Source organism: Pelodiscus sinensis, chromosome 16, assembly GCF_052426305.1.
Source record: "Pelodiscus sinensis isolate ZL-2025 chromosome 16, ASM5242630v1, whole genome shotgun sequence".
In the NCBI taxonomy this organism is placed as follows: Eukaryota; Metazoa; Chordata; order Testudines; family Trionychidae; genus Pelodiscus; species Pelodiscus sinensis.
The window spans coordinates 8,315,883-8,336,786 of record NC_143067.1 but is presented as its reverse complement, the minus strand read 5'-3'; the positions used below and the strand labels follow the sequence as shown (position 1 = coordinate 8,336,786).

At 43.0% G+C, this 20,904-nt stretch overlaps 1 protein-coding gene across 4 annotated transcripts in view; it reads right to left on the bottom strand.

The window, feature by feature from the left end:
* MGAT4B (alpha-1,3-mannosyl-glycoprotein 4-beta-N-acetylglucosaminyltransferase B) overlaps positions 1-20,358 on the bottom strand; it is a 116,622-nt gene extending 96,264 nt beyond the window's left edge. The window contains exon 1 of one of the 4 annotated variants that reach the window (XM_025179019.3): positions 20,310-20,358. In XM_025179019.3, the coding sequence (XP_025034804.3) occupies positions 20,310-20,343 (34 nt within the window). In that variant the 5' untranslated portion in view covers positions 20,344-20,358. Of the gene's footprint in view, positions 1-18,627; positions 18,936-20,309 lie in introns of those variants that run through there. The other 3 variants (XM_089769466.1, XM_075900520.2, XM_075900521.2) reach the window with 3 other exon arrangements.
* Positions 20,359-20,904: the final 546 nt, after the last annotated feature.

The following is a 20,904-nucleotide window of genomic DNA, read 5'->3' as shown; positions in this document are numbered from 1 at the left end:
TGTGCTAGGTACTATTATTAACCTGCCTATTTCAAGCAAGGCATCTCACATTGTTGCCCTTGCTTCTATGAACACGTACAACAGCATTTATATGTTATGCAAATTCCTTGGAGCCAGTAGCCCTCGTAGCAAATATATCAAGGCATGAAACTTTTCAGAGCTGCAACAAAGTGTGATGATTTGGGGAACCTGTACAATTTATGCATTCTGGCTGGCATTGTGAAGATGTTTTTATGAAAACTGTGGTATCTTGGAATAGGAGTAAGTAGCAGGACCAACAACAGAAGGCTGTTTGTGTTCACCTACAAATGGCCATCAAAGTATAAATCAGACCCTCATTCTGGAATGCTCCTTACACCACAGAAACCTCTAGAAAACTATTCTTTATAAAGCAACAGCTTGACCAGAAACCTCTAGAAAACTATTCTTTATAAAGCAACAGCTTGACCAGAGATTCATATCGTCTCTGAAAACAAATTTAAGAAATGCAGCTAACTTCTCTACTGTTGTGTCTACTTTGTGACTGAAATCATGCCCTGTTCCTTATGAACAAGGTAACCATAATAGAACTCATCAGCAAAACGGCCATGTTTAAGTATGGTTGTGGCTAATATGGTGGACAGGGCCTGAGAGCCATGGCCGGGTTCGACTATGCAGCTAGCAAAATAAAAAGCAAAACAAAAATGAAGTGAGGAGACTGGAGAAGGCTCCATATATGAAAAATAAGGCACATATAATGAAAGCATATAGTTTTGCCTTCTGCGTTGTTTTACTTCAATTTCAGTGTGTTCTCTTCAGAGCATTGACCATCTTTTTGTGTTTGTACAGAGCCTAGCACAACAAGGTGAGGACATCAGTGGATACCACAAGAATCCCCTTTTATTTGATTCTACTATGAAGTCACAAGGCTGCCTTTGTGACGGCACAGTCACTTCTATGGCACTAGACTCAATATAATAAAGCTAACAAAATGACTACTTAGATAAAAAAAATTTCCCTATGGAGGTTCTTTGCTTCAAGTCTATGGCCAAATACAGGTTGTCTTTAATGGTGGTTTAAAAACAAATCAAACTGACCTTTTTAATAAAAAAGCTTTTTCCTTGTTAAAAAACCCCATGAGGCCACAAATGTATTGCATCTGCCTCTATTAAAAAAGAAACGAATGGGAAGCTGTGCTAAATAGTTTGAGGATTTTTTAAGTTATGAGTTGTGGCAGGTATTTTCTGGGGGCACCCTATACCTTTAACTACACAGTTAATCTTCCAGGCCCAGCTGTAAAGCTCTGTTTACTTTAACTGTTTCCATAATCTTTTAGTCTGATCAATAACGTCTGCCTATGTGCCCATCATCAAGCCTAGCTGATCTAGTGAACTTTTATTTGTTAAAAAATGAAATCCAAAACCAACTGACCTTAACAAATAATAGCAATTTAAAAAAATGAAAACCAAGGTTTTCCATTACCTCCACATACATAGCATATCACCCAGGGATACCATACCATCAAAGAAACCTGCAGTACAATGCAAATGTAACTCAAGACATAAGCAACTATTCATGATGCAGTGCCTGTAATAAAGCTTCCTATTCCAGTGTGTTGGTGTCTGCTCAGACACCAGATTCAGGAATGATCTTTCTAGAATACCCCAGCATTTGTTTACCCTTGAATTTAAAACATGCTAACCTAATCTCACATTTACCTCACCAGAAATAACATCAGTAGTGAATAAATATTTGTCCAGTCACTACTTAAGGATTAACGTTTAGAATTTTAAAGCAAAAGAATGCTCAACGTATTTGCAATGCAACTGTTTAGGGCTGCTGCCCAAGATTTCACTTCATTTGTTTTCCTGTAATGGAAAGAAGCGTGTAAACAAGTTACGTCTTTCTTTCTCTGGTTCTGCCAAATGTGTGTTTGATTTACACAATGATTTTCTTCCCCAGTCTCATTCTACAAATAACTTTGCTGATCTGGTCCTCTGGTCTGCCTTTTAATCTTTAAGATTCAGAGCCAAAAATCTCTCATCTTATTGTGTAAAAAGTGGTGCATTTTCTTATCACATTCACGCCACAGGGAAGAAGGAAAAAAAAACCCAAACACACACAAGAATTTCTTTTTTACTTCACTAATCATCTGCGCTGAGCATAGGGTGTTACTTTGGGGAAGAGAGTGGGAGGTTGCACCAATTTACAAAGTTGTATCAGTGGTATCATTACTAGGTTGAGGGTGTGGTTTGTGACCACTTATAACACATTTTCTTCCAAAAGCCATCTGTTTAGTAATACATTGTTGTGCAATGTTTTCCCAAAGTGCACACTTATGGAGATCTTCACCAGATAGGATGGTGGGGCTGTTGTAAACAGATCTTCTCACCCACCCCAACTCAAATTATATTAATCTTTGTGATCTGCCAATGCTGGCTTCTAAAGGTGAACATTTACCACGCTTCTTTGGGCCCTGATCTCCTCCAGGGCATCATGTTTCACACACTTCCACAGCAGGAATTATTAGCTAGCCATCTATCTACCATAAACATCCATAACTTGTACTAGAATGTGTGACTTCACACCTTACAGCAGGTTTCCAAGGTCTGGGTTGCAGCTTGTAAGGGTAAGCTGTGAGACACTTTGTTTACCTGAGCGTGCACAGGCATGGTCATTCCCAGCTTCCTATGGCCACGACCCAGACTTTGAAAACCATTGCCGTACAGCACTCTTCCTTCTCTCTTGGAACAGTCTCTTCTGTGATTGAAACTGAAGCATATAGGGAAAAGTGTGTGGGGGAGGGGGGCACCAATCCTATAATTAGCTCTTTCCTCCTTCTCAATATCAGGTGTACACTTTACACAATATGCAAGGAAGGTGGTAGGAGAAGAAGCCTTTCAAAACATTGTCTGTTCACAGGAAGAGAAGAAGAGAGAGTATATAGAAAATTTTATTTTTTTAAAGATGTGGGAGAAGAAAAGAACCATGGATCTGTTTTTTGAAAACCCTCAAACATTCTCACACACTTTTCTAGCCCACTTCTACCCTAGTACACTAACACTCCAGAACAGCTCAACCACACATTCACTTTGCAAAAGAGGATTATAAAGATTTTTAATTTTTAACAAGTATTGTCTCCAGGGAATTTTAGATCAGCACAGATATCTGAAAACTCATTTCATATCAGAGGCATGGTAAAACATCTGTACAGGAACCCCTTTGCAATTTCAAAGTCTTCAGCTTCTGCAGGTGTCAACTTGAAGCTAAATGCCTCTACATAACACTGATTTTTTTTTTTTATAACTGAAAAAATATTGCAGAAGAGGTGATGGGTAATCTTATAACAAGCTTTACATTACCTATCATCCTTTCCCTCATCCTTGCTATTCCCGTGGTTCCTTACCATTGCTCAACACACCTACCAGCTGCATCTCCTCTTAGGCCAGGTCCACACTCAAAAGTTGTACCAGCTACATCACTCAGGAATGTGGCTAAAAGTTATTTTCAAATGTAGTGCTGAAAATGCAATGGGAGATCAAAAGTCTACCTTCCCAGTAAGTTACTACAGGTAGATTCATTTAAATCTAGGTGATTTAAATCACCACATTGAAAGCCTTGATTTAAATTACAGGCAGTCCCCGACTTACGTGGATCCGACTTACGTCGGATCCCTAGATACGAACGGGGTGAGGCAACTCCCGCACATGCGCAGCAGCATTCCCGGGGCTCGCTCACCTGGGTCCTAGGATCCTCCTGCTCCTCGGGCCGGCTCCGACTGGGGTCCCGCAGAGCTGCCGGGCAGAGGAAAAGTGCCTCCCCACGCCCGCTGCCCCCCCCCCCCGCGGCCTCGCATCCTGCACGCCTCCCCCCTCCCCCCCTGCCAGCAACAGGCTGCCCCCTCCCCTGAGCAACAGGCTGCCGAACAGCAGACAAAAGCAGCCTCTCCGCCCCTCCTCCCCCTATACATGCTGGGCTCCCTGGGCAAACAAAGACTCCACCAAAACAAACAAAGTGCTGGCCTCATTGTGTTAGCAAAAAAAGGACCCTCCTCCTAGAACCCTGGGTGGTGTGTGGAAATAAAGCTATTAGCTCAAAGCATGGTGCAGAGCTGTTTGGTATTTGATGAGTTACTCCTTTAGTCCTGAGTTTGTCACAGGGACAGAAATAGATGTGAAATCTTCTGAACAGGGGAACAGACAGCAAAACAAACATTAGAGGGGAGTTAACCTTTCCCTATGCTATCCAAAACTAAAAAAAAAAGTTTGGCTAGAGTTTCCCCTACAATATGTACCAGTTCCGACTTACATACAAATTCAACTTAAGAACAAACCTACAGTCCCTATCTTGTACGTAACCCGGGGACTGCCTGTATCCATTTTAATCAACTTTCCATTTATACTTCACTTGTCTTTTAAAGAGGTGCATTTGGACTATTAACCAAAGCATGCTGATTTACAACTAACGAGAGCCTTTACACTAGATTTGGAACATTTTTTTGCTACATAGAAGGGTACAATATGAGTATATACGTTTAAGCAATTTTATATCATAGTATTTTCATATTCTTATTAACTGAAGCTTTTTAGTATGTTAGAGAATGGTGACTTAGATATTGTTCATGGACAAGACAACTTATTGCTTATGAATTGTGTCAAGCTTCATTAGGATGGTAACCAGAATTTAATTAAACACACAAAATAGAATATACAATTTATTTTTATTAAACAAATCAAGTTTAAATATTTTAGCTACCTAAATGTATCTTCTCAAAATATGTTTCACATTTACAGTTAAATGATTTATTAAACAAGAGGGATTAACTGTAGTCAGTGAACTAAACTGATTATTTCAGGTCAGCCAGGGGAAGATGTTTAAATATGCCTTGGTGACCAGAGCGTAAGTTCCTACTCGACTAATTCTCTTGAAAATGAGTCTCAAGAGTTACTTGCGGTGACTGTTGCACCTTCTTTACAAAGCAGAAAAGGAGAAAAACATCTTTCTTTAAATAAAACCTTTTAAAACAAAGCTTTTGTTAGAGGCTCATGGATTCACCACATTTATTTTTTATTTAAATGTTTTAAGATATTATAATAAATTTAGGCCTTATGATATTTTGTATTAAATTCATTTTTTTTTAAAAAGAGAAAAGGAAGGCACCTCAAGAGGTCATCAAGTCCAGCCCCCTGCATCCATGGCAAGAACAAGCAACATCTGGATCGGGGATCCAGAACTTTCAGCCTGTGGCTCATTTCCAACCAAAGCATTTGTGCAATACGGCCTGGGACTCCTGGCAGGATGGTGAGGGCTGTCTGTTACCAGCCATACCCCTTTCTGCCTCTCAGCACGTGGCTTTGGGGATCACCGGGGAAGTCTGGCGCATGCAATGACAGTGGTCACACCCCCTGCTGTCCTGCATACCCCATGGCGGCAGCAGACACGGGGGAAGTGGAGCACAGTGGAGCGAGTGCACCATCCATTGCGCTCTGCTTCCCCCATGGCTCCTGTGGCTGTGGACAGTTTGAAGATGGAGGTGCAACTGCTGCTGCTTTCAGTGATCCATAAAACTACATGCTCGGAGGATGGGATGCTATGGAGGAAGGGGCGGGACAATAGTGCAAAGGGGCGGGGCTTGAAGGCTGGTAATGGACAGGTTCACCCTGCCTGCTGCAAGTACAGGGCCAGACTGCACAATCTCTTTGACCGAGGGCCAGTAGTTTGAGACCCCTGATCTAGATCATTCCTGACAGATTTTTGCCTAACCTGGTCTTAATTATCTTCAGTGATGGAGATTACACAATTTACAACCTCCCCAGGCAATTTATTCCTGTGCTTAACCACCCTGACAGTTAGGAAGTTTTTCCTAAATTTCAATCTAGAACTCCCTTGCTGCAATTTAAGCCCATTGCTTCATGACCTATCACCAGAGGTTAATTTTTCTCCCTCCTCCTTATAACAACATTTTAGGCACTTGAAAGCTGTTACTTCTCTTCTCAATTTTCTCTTTACCAATTCTTTCAATCAGCACGTTTTCCAGACCTTTAATCATTTTTATTGCTTTTATCTGGACCTTCTCCAATTTGTCCACATCTTTCCTGAAATGTGGTGCCTAGGACTGGACACAATACTCCGGTTGAGACCCAATCAGCACGGAGTAGAGCGAAAGAATGACTTCTTGCGCCACACTCCTTTTAATACATCTCAAAATGATATTTGTTTTTTTTGCAACAGTGTCACCCTGACGACTCATATTTAGCTTGTGGTTCACTATGACCCCTCAGATCCCTTGCCACAGAACTGCTTCCAGGTCACTCATTTCCCATTTTGTGTGTGTGCAACTGATTGTTCCTTAAGTGGAGTCCTTTGCATTTGTCCTTATTATAGCCCTCTGTCCTCCAAAACACTTACAACCTCTGCCAGCTTGGTATCATCTGCAAGCTTTACAAGCGTACTCTCTATGCCATTATCTAAATTGTAGATGAAGATATTGAACAGAACTGGTCTCAAACTGATTTAAATAAAATCGAAATATCCCATTAAAATTAAAAATTCATTTTTGGATAGGACTGTTAGTTTGTAGTTCTGTAGACTTCAAAGCCTTCTATGGATGACTGGCAGCATTACTTTAATGTAAAGCAAATCCATTGTTTGCTAGATGAATACCAAGTAAATAATCAATGTATGTTCAGGATAGAAGCATAAATCAATGTTTTCTTTTAAATGAATCCAATTGAATCAAATGAATGAGAAATCTGCCATTCGCTGTATACAAATGCAGAGAAAATACTAAATATATCTGGGTTAGTTTCTCACCTCCTTTCTGGATATTATGACCTCTCCATCTTAGATAAATTTCTACCTTCTATTATCACAAAATCTGAGTGCCTCAATATGTAATGTATTTATCCTCACAATACCCCTGAGAGATAGCACTGCTCTATTTTCCCATTCGGCAGCTAGAAAACTGAAGCACAGAGATAAGAAGTGACTTATCCAAGGTCACAGAGAAAACCTGGGACAGAACAGGAAATCCAATCCAGGAACACTAATCATTGGACCATCCTTCCTTACCCCAAACATTCTCAAGCTCATCATATCATTATACGGGGAAGAGCTGTACCTATAACTCATACAAACCTAACTGAAGTACAAACAAGAATGTCTAACTTGAAAACAAAACTAACCAGGAGTTACAGAAGTACAACTGACCCCAAACAGAGAGGAAGCCATTCTCATGAGTGTGTATGAACTCCACAATGTTGTATGTCATAAGGATGTAAAATTCTGATGAATCAGTTAACCAGTTAAACATTAGGTTTAATGTTTAACCTGTTATAACTCGCCTCCCAGGCTCTAGCCACATTGGGCAGGCTGTCTGTCCCAGGGGGCTAGAGCAGTTCTCCTCCTGCAGCCAGGCTGCTTCCAGGGAACTAGTTAACCATTTCACAGGTCAGCATCACTGATAAGGGTGATGCTTATCAGGGAACCAGTTAACTGTTCACATCCCTAGTATGGAGTGTTGTTGTAGCCATGTTGATCCCAGGATAAGAGAGAGAAAAAGTGGGTGAGTATTTTTACTGGACCAACTTCTGTTGGTGCAAAAGACGAGCTTTCACGGTTACAAAAAGCTCCTCTTCGGGTCTTCTGAGACTAATGTTTCAGTCCTAGGTATGTCTCATCAAACTGTATGCCAAACAATTTTGAAATTCCTGCTGCATTCAAGCTATCAATCACACAAGTTATGATAAGCAACATAGGGAGCAAGAGACAGTTGTCAGTGCTGCTCATGCACAGCTTGTTTGTCACGCATTTTAATGATCCTTCTAAATTTTGCAATCTCTACGAAGGAGTTGGCCCCTTAGCAGATAATCATGTGGATCTGACTTTAGAACCAGACTTTTGTGTTGCCATGATTATTATGTGGAACCATTTTCATTTGTGAATTCTACGCTTTGTCTACGCCAGTTTCAAGTGGGATAAATCTACACCAGAACAAGTCATGATTTACTTCATTTACATTGGGATTTGCACTGGTGTAGCAACACCAATGGCTGGCCAACAACAGCTGTAATTGGAACAAATCCCCAGCATAGACAAGGCCTAAGAAGAACATTAGCAACTTATGTAAAAACAAATCAGCATACAGTTTGGGTAACACACAAGGTAATTGCATTAAGTCCTGTGTATTGGAATAAAAGCTATACATCCTTATTTAGCAGTACAATACACTCTGATCCTCCAGTGTGTAGAGAAGAGACTGGCTTGCATATTTATACAGAGATTTTGTTGCAGACTATCATTTTCTTTAGGGATTGGTGCTTAACATAGTGAGCCTTATTCTTCATAATCACCTACCAAAAAGCAAGCGCTTCAAAAGCATACAAGTGTGGCTTATAAACCCAGTTTTATTCAAGTAAACACCATTTCCCCCCTTGACACTATCTCTAAGCCTGCCCCACTATAAACTCATTAGAAAGTTACACTTGGAATGTTTGTGACACAGTGAGCCAAGCTGTAATAGATATCAAAAGGTATCAAATAACATCTAACCTCATGAGAGATCCTCTTCACTTTAAGCTTAGGGCCACATGTATAGTCACTCAAAAGACGAGGACACTGGAATTTAAAGGGAGCAGTTTTAAATTTGTGGTAATTTTGTTTGAAATGTTTTAGTAATTTCTAATTTAGAGGAACAAGAAATGGAAGGCCAGCAATTACCAAATGTGTTTCTTATTGACAGTTCAGGGATGTGGTTCCCAGTATTACAGGGGTTCTTTCACATACCTTAGAGCAGTGTTTCTCAACCTTTTTGATATCAGGGACTGCCTTGCTGCCCTACTAAATCATGTAAGGGAAATCTCAGGGACCAACAGCACTCCACAAAATGATGTGTCAGGGGCACTGGGACCAACACCACCCAAAATAATCACAATTGTTATCCCCCATAGACATTTTATTACAAAATAAAGGAAAGGACAATATATTAACCACCACCAATGACCAAAACACAAATGATAAACTTGCTACTTTAATTACAATCTCTTCTTCATGTCTCACAAGGGTGTGTTTTTAACAGAGTTTACACCAGTGGGAGAACCTCCAAGATGTACTCACCTGTCCATAAATCTAGAACAAAATATATTGTTTCCCAAAATTACCATGAATCATTTTTTGGTACATCCTTAGATAATTAAGAATATTTACAGCTGGGAGGAAGACCTTTGTTTCAGGGCAGATGAACTTGCTAGTTATTAACAAGCATAGCCAGTTTACAGCTGGCAAAAGTAGGACATATCTTATGAAAGCAGCAGAAAATATTTAAGGCCTGGTCTACACTGGGAGTCAAACTTAGCCACATTAGGTCAATTTTCCAAACAATTAGTCTACACCACCAGGCCTGTTATGTGGAGTTTAAGGGACATTAAAGTTGATTTCAGTCGCTTTCCTGAAGGAGTAACCACTAACCTTGACTAACCTTGCATGGTCAACTTTATGGTAGGGCAGATGCAGCACTTTGAAAGTCAACATGCTTGGCCTCTAGGAGGTATTCCACAGTGCCCCATGGTGACTGTTCTGACCACAACTTTCAACTCTACTGCTCTCCAGACTGAACAGGAAAAGCCGCGAGAAAATGTGAATTTCATTTCCCGTGTGGCCAGCATGGTGAGCAGACCTCACAGCAGGCAGCACCCTGAGCAGCGCACCTGACAATGAGCTCCATGAGTTCCCGGGGTCACAGATGAACAATAACATGGAGGGTGCAGGAGATCCTGGACCTCACTGCTGTGTGTGAAAAGGAATCTGTTCTCACAGAACTACGAACCAGCAAAAGAAACACAGATATCTATGCCAAGATCACAAAGGGCATGGAGGAGAAAGGATATATCAGCAGTGCCAAGTGAAAATAAAGCAGATGAAGTAGTCACACCAAAAGACAAAGGAGGCAAATGGATGGTTTGAAGCATCGCCACAAACAAGCCGCTTCTACAAATGACTGCATGCAATTCTTGCAAGGGGGGAAGGGAACCCAACTAGCTTCCCTAGCTAGTCTGTGGATTCCCCCCAAGACACTGAGGCAGCCTTGGGCAGCAGCATGGAGGAGGAGAAGGGTCAGCAGGCGAGTGGGGCAACCCACGTCACCAAGAGCAAAGAATTTTTTATAACCTTGGAAACAATCCCCTCCTTCTGGGACATCTCAGTCGGGCACTGATCCAGGGAAGGGCACGCTGGTGAGTTCTCATTGTGTATCTTGCTAAAAGTGGGATAAGGCAATTGGGTGTGATCTGTGGCAACCACTCTGCCTACACAGCATGGGGTCCCCAGAACAGTTTGTTAATGTGTTGGGAGACACATCTCCATAGAGCCCTCACACAGGAACTCTTTAATCCCTCCTCAAGTGTTCTGGGGAGGCTTGCCTTATTCTGTCTTCCTGATGCCTCTGCAGTAAGCCTCCATTCGTTGCTCATCCTCAATGAAGCATGGCTTGAGCCCCTGCTCTGCCGCCACACCCAGGCCCCCTCCACACATCCGCTCCTGTGGGAAAGTTGCACTCTCCTGGCAAACAAAGGATGCCAAACACACAGCCACTGCACAAGTCACTGCTCTGCTTTGCCGCCACACCCGAACCTCCCTCCCCCATGCAGCCTGTCCCCTACTTTGTCTGCCACCAAACCGAGTCCAACTGCTCCCCTAAGAACTCTGTGTTGTACTTGCTGCACAAAAGCATAACTGTGACATGGTACATAACGCATCACTATTGTCTCTAGATAGACCTTCCTTTTTTCCTAACAGATTAGATTTTATGCCCTACAATACATCACCTGCGAAGTCTGCCCTTTACCTTTTCATTACAGTGGGGCGTCTGTGGCGTACTCCCCAGCCCTGCCAGCTGGCTGGCTGGCAGGCACAAATCCACAGGAGAAAACAGACTAGGGAAGAACTGTTCAAGGAGCAAACGCAATCTGCCAATGGACAGGGAGTGTGTAAGCCAGTGGAGGAACCATGCTGCTGGAGGAAATGCAAGCAGAGCATGCGGAAAGGACAGCATGCAGGGAACTGGAAGTGGAGCACCAGGAGAGAGTCTCGTCATGCATGGCGGATGCGATGGACTGCACGGTGGCATTCCAGGATGCCTACCTGCACAGGCACCCCTCCAATATTCCATCCTCACTGAGTTCCATAGCCTCCTCTCCCATGGGCCCTAGAACATGGGTGGGAAAAGGGGAGGGAGAGGGGGAGGGGAAGGGAGGATAAGAGTCAATGACAGCCTGACACTCAACTACCAGGGATGTGCCATGAAGCAAAAGGCTGTCCTCCTCACAACTGTGATCATATACCCCTCCAAAGCTCCAGTTCCTACCTTCCTTCTATGTTCCCTAAATAAAAAAAGATGCAGGATTTCTGAATAACAGTCTCTTAATTGCTTATGTTGAAGGGGATAGGGATTACAGGCAAACACAATGACTGCAGAGGTGTCTTGTTGAGAGCAACATGCATGACTCTCAAAACTAGCCACTCATAAAACTGTCTTTCAAAGCACCCTCAAAGTCAACGGTAGCCACCCGACTGGGGATGTGCTACTTTGAACTATGTCAAATTCTCGTGCATAGTGGGGATACACACTCCTTCCACTTTACGAAATCAGGTGCTAGAAAGCCAACCTTAATAAATATAACCTTATGTCATAATGTAGACATGGCCTAAGTTATTTACTAGAAAAAAACATTTAAGGCATTCTCTTGAGATAAGTTTATTAGCTAATGGGCCTAAATCCAATTACATCTCTGATTATGGATGTATAGCCCCTGTCTCTTCTCCAGGAATATGTAGTCTAACCATTTGGGGATTAACAGGGAAAAAAATCTGTTAGTCTATAAAGTTATTGCAGCATTTCAACAAAATCATTACAAGAATTTTAAAGCTAAGCTCTTGGCACCATGTTAGCTAACATCCTCTCACCAATCCACATTGAAGTGTTGGGGAGGTTTCCTTGCATTGGTTTCTCCTGGTGTCTTCTCTAATTTTCTTATCTGTCTGAGGCAGCTTGCCTGTAAAGATGGACAGGATGAGTGGTGAAGTGCTTGCTGTCTAAGCACAGTAGCAGGGAGTGTGACCTGGCGCACTCATTTCAGAGTCTTTTATACTCTGGCTCCTTATTTTCATTCAATTATAGGGAAACACACCTCTTTCATGCTTGTTTAGATTCAAGTTGGCTGCTGTCATTCTTTAATTGGCTCCATGCCTACGGGATTATTTTAATGACACTTTCAGCTCCTGAATATGCAGTTTCTTCAATTAATATGCAACATTTCTTTAACTTGCCTTTGTTCTTCTCCTTCAGGAAAGGCACAGATAACTTTGAAAGTTGAAATTAACTCCTTTTTATTCAGTCCAGTTTCTGAGATACTTTATCAGAGTTTTACAGAATATTAAATACCGTTTTCAAAATATCCGAGCACGCCCGTTTTTCATATACAAAGTTTTAGTTCTCAAATCTATCTCAAAATTAAATCAGTATTGATTGGCTCTTGAAAGTCAGGCTCAGGAATGAGATACTCCATCCAGCTTTAACTATTTTTCCGATTTGCATCTTTGTGGTAAGTGATATTCTACACTCACACCTCAAGAAGCAAACCTCTACAGCAGACAGAAGTTCCAGCTTTAACAAATTGGACAAATAAGCTCCTGGAGGAAAGTCTATTAAAACCATCCAACATGTTTCCAATTACCTCTGTAGACTATCATTCTCAAGCTGAATTTTGGTCCCCTCACACCTCATCTGAAAGCTTACTGGCATTGTCCTAGATTTACCCATTAACTGAAATAATTATCATTACTGAATTATCAAGAAGTGATCTCAATATTATTCCTCTTCCCATCAAACAACCTAACACTTTTGTTATTCCATGATTTAGCCTTAAACATGGGGTGGAGAATGGGAATAAAGATATTTATTCAACAAAGAAATAGGAATACCAATACAGTATGCGAATGGTAATTCTTTCAGCGGATTCCCCAATTTTATTTTCAAAATACATTTTCAAAGTTTACATAGGAGACGTGATTCTCACCGTATGTGGCACTGTAAAAGACAGGAACTCTGTTGGAATATGTCTATTCATATGTCCAAACTTTTGGTTTCTAAAATACCACAAAAATGGGTGCTAGACAATTCTACAAGCCTTCAAGCACAAAGTAATTTCCTTGCATCATATTGGTAAAAATAATATAGAAGTTGGAATTAAGTCTTGCACAGAGAATTTGTATTAAAAAAAAAAAAAAAAAAAAAAAAGGCTAATTTTGAGCATGCAATCCCAGCCCGAAACTGCATGACCACTCTTTCCTCCAGGACAGTGTGACAGGATGTCCCTTAGAGGTCATTGCAAGTGCTTCTTTCATTATACCCTGGGGCGAAGAGTCCCAAACCGCGAGCTGTGGCCCAAAAGTGGTCTGTGACACTTTTCCAAGTGCGGGAAACTATATGTGAAGTTTGGGGAGTACATTTACCTGGCCCCTTCACCCTATTGTTGATTCTGGTCCCAGCTGAAAAAGATTGTGCATGCCCCGCTATGCTTCTCTTCCTTCTCCCTAGATACACCTTTTGCCTCCCCTTACTTATGTACTGTTACAAAACTTCTACTTCAGCTAGAGTAAGCCTTTTGTGAAGGACTCTTTCAGTAGTAACTACTGACTGTTGGATAATGACTCTACTTGACTATCTTCTCTCTGGCCCCCACCCTTCCCACAACACCTATCTTGTAGACTGCAGGTTACACTTTGAAAGTGAAGCCCTACAATTCCAGCAGCATTTGACTGAATCCTTAGTCCAGCATTTGATGATGGACCACAGAAAAACTTTTATGTGGATATACTGACTGACAAAGTTAACCACAGCTAAACAGAAATCCAACACGTACAGTCAATTGAACTTACTGCAGAAGAGCACTCGGGATCAGGTTATCCTATCAGATGGTGACAGAAGGAGATACAGCTAGAGCCCACAGATAGCCCACAGATATCCACAGACAGCCGCTTTATATCTGCAGGTATCTGCATCCACAGATGCGGATCAGTTTTGCAGTCTGCTGATTGGATGCGGATACAGATTTTGTATCCACACAAAACTCTGGATATAGCCCCAGCAAAGTACCATATCAAAAGAGCATCAGACAAACTTATTTAATGGTGTTGGCTACTTTCCCCTACATCTTGGCCATGTGTGGTGGAAAAAAGGAAGGGCAGAAAGGAGGAACACAACAAGCACTCGCTTGTAAAATCCCTTCCAAAATCCAAAACAAGAATTTCAGCAGCCAATCTGATGTTCTGGGCTACTCTTAGTGATGTCTAATATTTAGCTGGATACTAGAACAGTAAAAGGTTGGTTGTGGGGGGTTGCGTGGTTAATAGGGTTGCCAGATGGTTTCAACAAAAATACAGGACACACCTGACATTACATTACAATCTACATTACATCTTCTTTAGAAAATACTGGACATTTCTATTTTCTCATTTATATTTCCTCAATTTGTTTCCGGAACAGAAAGCTCAAATACTGGACTGTCTGGTTCAAAACCAAACACCTGGCAACCCTAGTGGTTAAGACTGCCCTGCCCCTCTTGCTCCTGTGCACTGAAATATCTTAACCAGGTTTGTAAGCAGTCACTACTATGGTTGTCAGGGATTTTGTATGCTCTCCATCTGGTCACAACTCAGTTAATAAGCTTTTTGCTGCTGACAGATGGTTGTCATATACAACCAGTTCAAAACCATTTTTATTTTTGCTTTGTGGACAAGCCCCTCTGTCATCCAGTATGTTTATATAATTGGTTTGGCCAGTCCCCCTTCCTCCCCGTCGCTAAGTGGTAAGTCCTCTCAGAGCACATCCTCCCTTCTACTTGTGTGTCCTGCAGGGATGTTGTTTTAAATTGTACAACAGAAAATATTATCCAGGTGTTAGGGCACTAACCTGGAAGTTGGGAGATGTGAGATCATCTCCTGCTTCTGCCACAGACTTCCTGTGTGACCTTGGGTAAGTCACTTATGGGCCTGTGCCACAGCGCCCCACCTGTAAAACAGTAGCACTGTCCCCTACTTCACAAGGGTGTTGTGACATTAAATACATTAAAGATTGTGAGACACTCAAGACACTATAGTGATGGGAGCCATAAAGTACCTAGAAATCCCTTGAGACAGCAACCCCGTTTTTACAGGTAGATCGCTTTTACCAGAATGCAAGGATATGAGCACTAAGTGTAGACACACAAGTGTCACTGTTATAGCAGAAAAGCTGCTTCGTGAACCCTATTACATAGTAACTATGATGCTACTGAGTAACAAAAATCACAGCTATAGCTGGAACATGAGCAGGTCCCTAGAGATGGTCATTCTAAAACATCAATGAGATAGAGAGGGGATACAGGAAATCCTCAGAATTATGAACACCTCAAGAATGGAGGTTGTTTGTAACTCAGAACAAAATGCTATGGTAGTTCTTTCAACAACTGAACAATAACTTAAAACAGCTTTGAAATGTGGCTATGCAAAAGAAAATGATGCTTTTTTTTTAAAATAGTTTATGTTTAACAGTACTATAGTGTATTTGCTTTTTTGGAAGAAGAGATGGTTGGTTGGTCTCTGCTGCTGATTGTGTACAGGGCGTTCCCGCTATGAGTCACCCTGGTATACATCCATTCTGCACTAAAGTCATTGATGCTTGTAGGAAATGATGCATTGTAAGTCCTTCCCATTCTGTGCTCTTAAGTTGCACACACAAAAAAGTGTGCAAATGGAACTCAGCTGTGGGGGAAAAAATTTCCCACTTTTAAGTTGTTTCGCTATAAATCCAAGTTTTTTGGAACATATTTTAGATTTATAGCAAGGACGGTCTGTGCTTCAAGTTCCAAAAGAGATGTGCGGTCGACTGGTCAGTTCATAACGCTGAGATTCTAATGTACTTTCATTTAAGTTTCTTGTGTTGTCAGTTTGACACCTTGTGTACTGAGAAGGAAGGAAAAAGCAGGCTTCCTTTTTAATATGCCACTACATACTAAAAAAGTGTCTAGGGTAAATGTAATATTCTGAAATTAAAGGTTAGAATTCTATTTTTCAGAGAGTATTGCAGAAAACACCTGCTTCTTTACACTTGGCAACTACAATTCAGGAAACTCCAGTTACTAATCTGCCATTCTTCTAACACAGAAAGGTGTTTGAGGTTCTTTTAAAATAGTGAACAACATCTGTGTCGATCACAGAAAATCAGCTTTCCAGATCATTTCTGTACACATACAAGTTACGACGGGGTTTGACATTTTTGGTGGAACAGACATAACAAAACTGGTGATATATTTTTAGAGGGGAAATCTTGAAAGTAATATGCAGCCAATGAGATAATTATAGACACTTTTGCCCTAAAAATCATGCTCAACAATCTTTCTATCTGAAGTGCTATAGGGAAGATGGCTATAATGGGATTTAAACCATGCTAGAAACATAGTTAGCAGAACCTTTTAGTTAATGAGTAATGCGGGAAAACCAAATAATGTTTCATAAAAAAACAAAATCAATTTTACAACCATAAAAAAGAATAGAGGATGGCAGGAAACGGAGCAACCATTAGATAGATGGATAGTGCAGACTTAAGGACTTTTAACCAACGAATGCTCCATTGAGTAGGAAAGGTGCAGTATCCACTAGTTAATTCAGACCAGAGAGCGAGAGCTACAGTTCAGAAGCAACGGTAATTTTTCACCAGCCAAAGAAAAAATAGGACTTTGTAGCTGTGACATACAGGCTGGGGAAAGTAGCTATTATGTTGTTATAAAAAATATATAGGATTCTCCTGAGATGCTTGGTCTTACTTTTTGTTCTATACACATACAGGACATACGAGATTTGGTCTTTCTTTTTTCTATATAATGGAACCTAACATAAAAACAGGGTCCTGTGTATTCTGCAGAATTGTGCTCCATCAGATAAGCTTCAATTGTTTTAAAGTTATATTTTTAACAACTATTTCACTGCTGATTTTAGTAAACATTCAGCTAATGTGCTTATCCTAAACTGCTTCCCACACTTTTCCACATGCCAAAAAAGATGTCTTTTCCATTTCCAAAGCCTCCAGCTTCGACCCCCAATCATTTAAACAATACAGTTAAATGTTCTCAATGCAAATTTCAGCAAACTTTAAATATCAAAAAAAATAATGGGAGTATAAAATAAACATAATATATTAAACAAGCGGATTACGGTTCTGATTTTACAGTTCATTTTCATATTGAATACAAAATTCCTTTCTTAAATTTTCTGCAGCTGCTGCTGTATCTCTAGCCTGCTGTACTGGAGTGCTGTAGAACTCCAGGGCCTTGCCACAGAATTTAGGTCATGCTTGCCACTGAGTGCATACAGCCTTGGTAATAATGTCTTCCTCTTCTGACCAACAGGCACTTGCTTCACATCGCTCTGCAAAGACTCCTCACACCAAATCAGCTCCACAGAGCTCTGCATCCACTTTCCTCAGCCCGTGAATTTTGGCCGGGACAGGGAGTAGAGATATTTAAAAGAAAGGTGAGCCCCATGACTGAAAAACACTTACATACTACAACAAAAAAGAAATACCCAGACCAGCCAGCCTATGGACAGACCTGATCAGAACTCAATTACAGGAGAAACAAAGCAGCCCAGGACGATGACAAGGTAGCAAGACAAAGGAAAATCTATCCTCCAGCCAAGGCTACACAGGAACTCAGGAATTAAGTACAGCCTATGGTAATGAGTGCCTAGCAAGTGCAGGAAGCTATCAGTTTACCTAAGAACTTGACTGCTTGTCATTCAGTATGTGGGATCTAACTCCAAACTGGAGCTTTTGCTACTCCAAACAGCTGTCTTATCCTGACAGGCCAGAGCACACACAAACAATGGGAAGTTCACAATGGGGTAATGGGAGAGATCAAGAGTCTACTCCAGAGACTCACCACTAAAGTGGGGAGACAGGGGAACCCAGAGTAGCAGTTTAAAAAGCCTGAATCATTACTGGTTGGGAAGCCCATGGGATGCACCTTTAGAGCTCAACTCTAGGCTGTGGAACTGGTTGCAAACTGCGAGCAAACTTCAGGCTGCAGAAGGCATCCCTTGAGCCCCCTGGGGTGTGTATGGATACAGCGCTGTACCTAGGGGTTGCATGGGTACTCCTGAGGAGGGTGGAGGGGAAAATTCATATCATGCAGCAGAAAAGACAGGCATAGCTAAAACGGGGGTGGGGGGGGGGGGGAGAGGCACGGGTGCTATTCAGTGCCCGCGCCTTTTTGCCTTTCCATCGGGCCTGTCCCCCAGGTACTGGGAGAGGATCTAGGATGCCTGCTGCGGAGGAAGGGAAGAGTGGGCAGCCCCTTAGCCCCGTGGAGAAGAATGGCTGGAAGAGATCCTTAAGCATCCCTTTCCTGCAGGGATGCTGCGAGGGGAGGCCCTGGCACTGGGTGCCAAGCTGGGGGGCAGGTCCCCCGGAGATGAGGGCGGGTCCCCCAGGCGAAGCAGCCCGCAGGGGGGCCCAGCTCTGGCGCAGGGAACCCCCCTCCGCCGGCGGCCCCCGCGGGGGGGACACGGCGCGCCGCGGGAGGGGGGGTCCCCGCTGGCGATGCCCGGCCGCCCCTTTACCTTTGTGCCCGCTGAAGGCCCCGTACCAGGAGAGCGAGAGCAGGGCGCAGAGGCAGCCGAGCAGCAGGGTGAGGAAGGTGCCATTGCGGAGCCTCATCTCCTCCTCCGCGGCGGCGGGGGAGGCCGCATGTCCCGGGCGCGGCGCGGCCTCAGCCTCCCGGGCCCCGGCCCCGGCGAGGAGCGGAGGCGGCGGGGGCTGCCGCGGTGGGCGGGAGGGACTCGCCGCCGCCGCCTCCTCCTCCTCCTCCTCCTCCGCCCGCTGCCCTCATGCACTGGCCGCGCCCGGCCGGGCCGCCAGCGGGATGGGGCTGCCGCTCGCGGTCCCCGGAGCAGGGAGGGGGCCGCCGCCGAGCAGGGGAAGGGGCGGGGATGGCACCGAGTTAAAGGCGCCGCGCTCATGCTATTGCTACGGCCAGGCGGGCGTGCAAGCGGTCGGGGGAGGGGGGCAAAGTGCGCGTGCAAGGGCGCCGCGCGCCTCTCCGTGGACAGGTGGCGGCGTGTTCGCGGGGGCACGCGCCGGCAGGGAGCGTGCCCGGGTGTGCGCGTGGAAGCGGGGCCCTGTCTTTGTTGCCCCGGGGCTCCTGCGTGCGCGGGCGCCCCTTGTGCATTAGGTGACTGTGTAAGCTTGCACGCAAACCTTCGTGCAGGTGTGTGTCTGTGCGCGCGCGTGGTGGGGGTGCAACCCTAATACACAATGACCATCAGGATGGCAACTTCTAACAATCCCCCCACAAAAGGCAGGCCAAGCCCTGGCCTGTTGCGATGCCTAATTACATCAAGGCGGGTGAATACATGGGGGCAAGCGACAAGGCTTTGGGGCTTAACTGTCTGAGTCATTACAGTAAAGCAATCATATTAAATACACAATGTCTTCTTCCATATGCAAATAGGAGCTTCCTGCAATTATCCCACTTGGGGTATTTTTCTCTCTCTTATGATGAATAATAAATACGATTCTTTGTATTAAATAATGAAAGATGGGATGACTCGTATGCACTAGTCGCTGTCCTGTTTTTCCTTTTGGTGATTTATATATATTTGTGGTTTTTAAAATGGCTATATGAAAATTACTTTCAGTCTGCATTAGCCATTTAACACTTTTAAATGTAAACAGAAAGGGGGAAATTATGAACCACCCAAAACAATTAAAGCAAATACAATCACAGATCGTGGGTAATTAAATCATAAATGTAAGTTGCAAGGATCTTAATTACGGCCTTAAGTCACTTTATTGTGCTCCATCCTTCATTTTTATCGTCGTATGTCAGTCTTTTACTTGCTGTCATCTTTCACATCGATGTCGTTTTCAGCCTGCAAAGCTACACAGACCCTGGGATATTTTATTCAAAAGTGTATCCTTACTTTTCATTAGAGTACGCGAGAGCATGCTCACTTTCCAGGCAACTAAAATCGTGCGGCATGTTGGAAGAAAAAACAGTGTTGTATTGCACACATTTGAGCCTCACTGTAGAACAGAAAAGACTAAATCATGTACATTAAATTGCCCTCTCAATTCATGTGTCAGAATAAATCCTTGATAAAGAAACTTTCAGAGTGCTGGGAATTATTTGTTCCTGTTGTAGTTAAAAAGCTTTGGGGAAGCATACGTAACAAGATTTAAAACGTCATTTTAGGAGATGGGGCGGGAAAGGTTTAAAATACAAGCACAGACACACATTTACCTGGAGTACTGGTAGTAGCAGGCAACACTGTCATAGAAAAAAATACTGTATAGCCTCCTCGTGGCTCATCCCTGCTAGCAAGAAGCTAAAGGAGATACAAAAAAACCACTGCATTGCCAATCGCTTGCATTCCACGTGAATCTGAAAGGAGTAGCACAAAACCCAGCACGCATTCCTTTCCTCCTGGTATTTCTTCAAGTTTGACTGACGACACAAAATGCAATGGAATAGAAGCGAAGTGATGTATCTGGATGTCCTGCTCTGGGCTCAGCCAAGCTAGCAGCGCCACCTGTTGTTTCCACCACGGCTTTGAGAACCCGAGGGAGAGAGGTATTTGTGAAGTCGCTATTATAGTTCGGAAACGGAAGTTAAGAGGTGGGCTTGCTCTACCTAGCTACCTGGGTACCTCTGGCATGATGATGGATTAGAGTCTGAAGGGGGAGAAAGAGAGTCTGTAAGCTTTTTTGTATAGAAACTAAAACCTCATGATCAAACATTCCCAACACTTATGGGATTTTGAATCTAAATCCAGATCCAAATGTGAATTTTGTGGGCGGCTGATCCCCACCTCTCCTAATGGCCCAACCCAAAACCC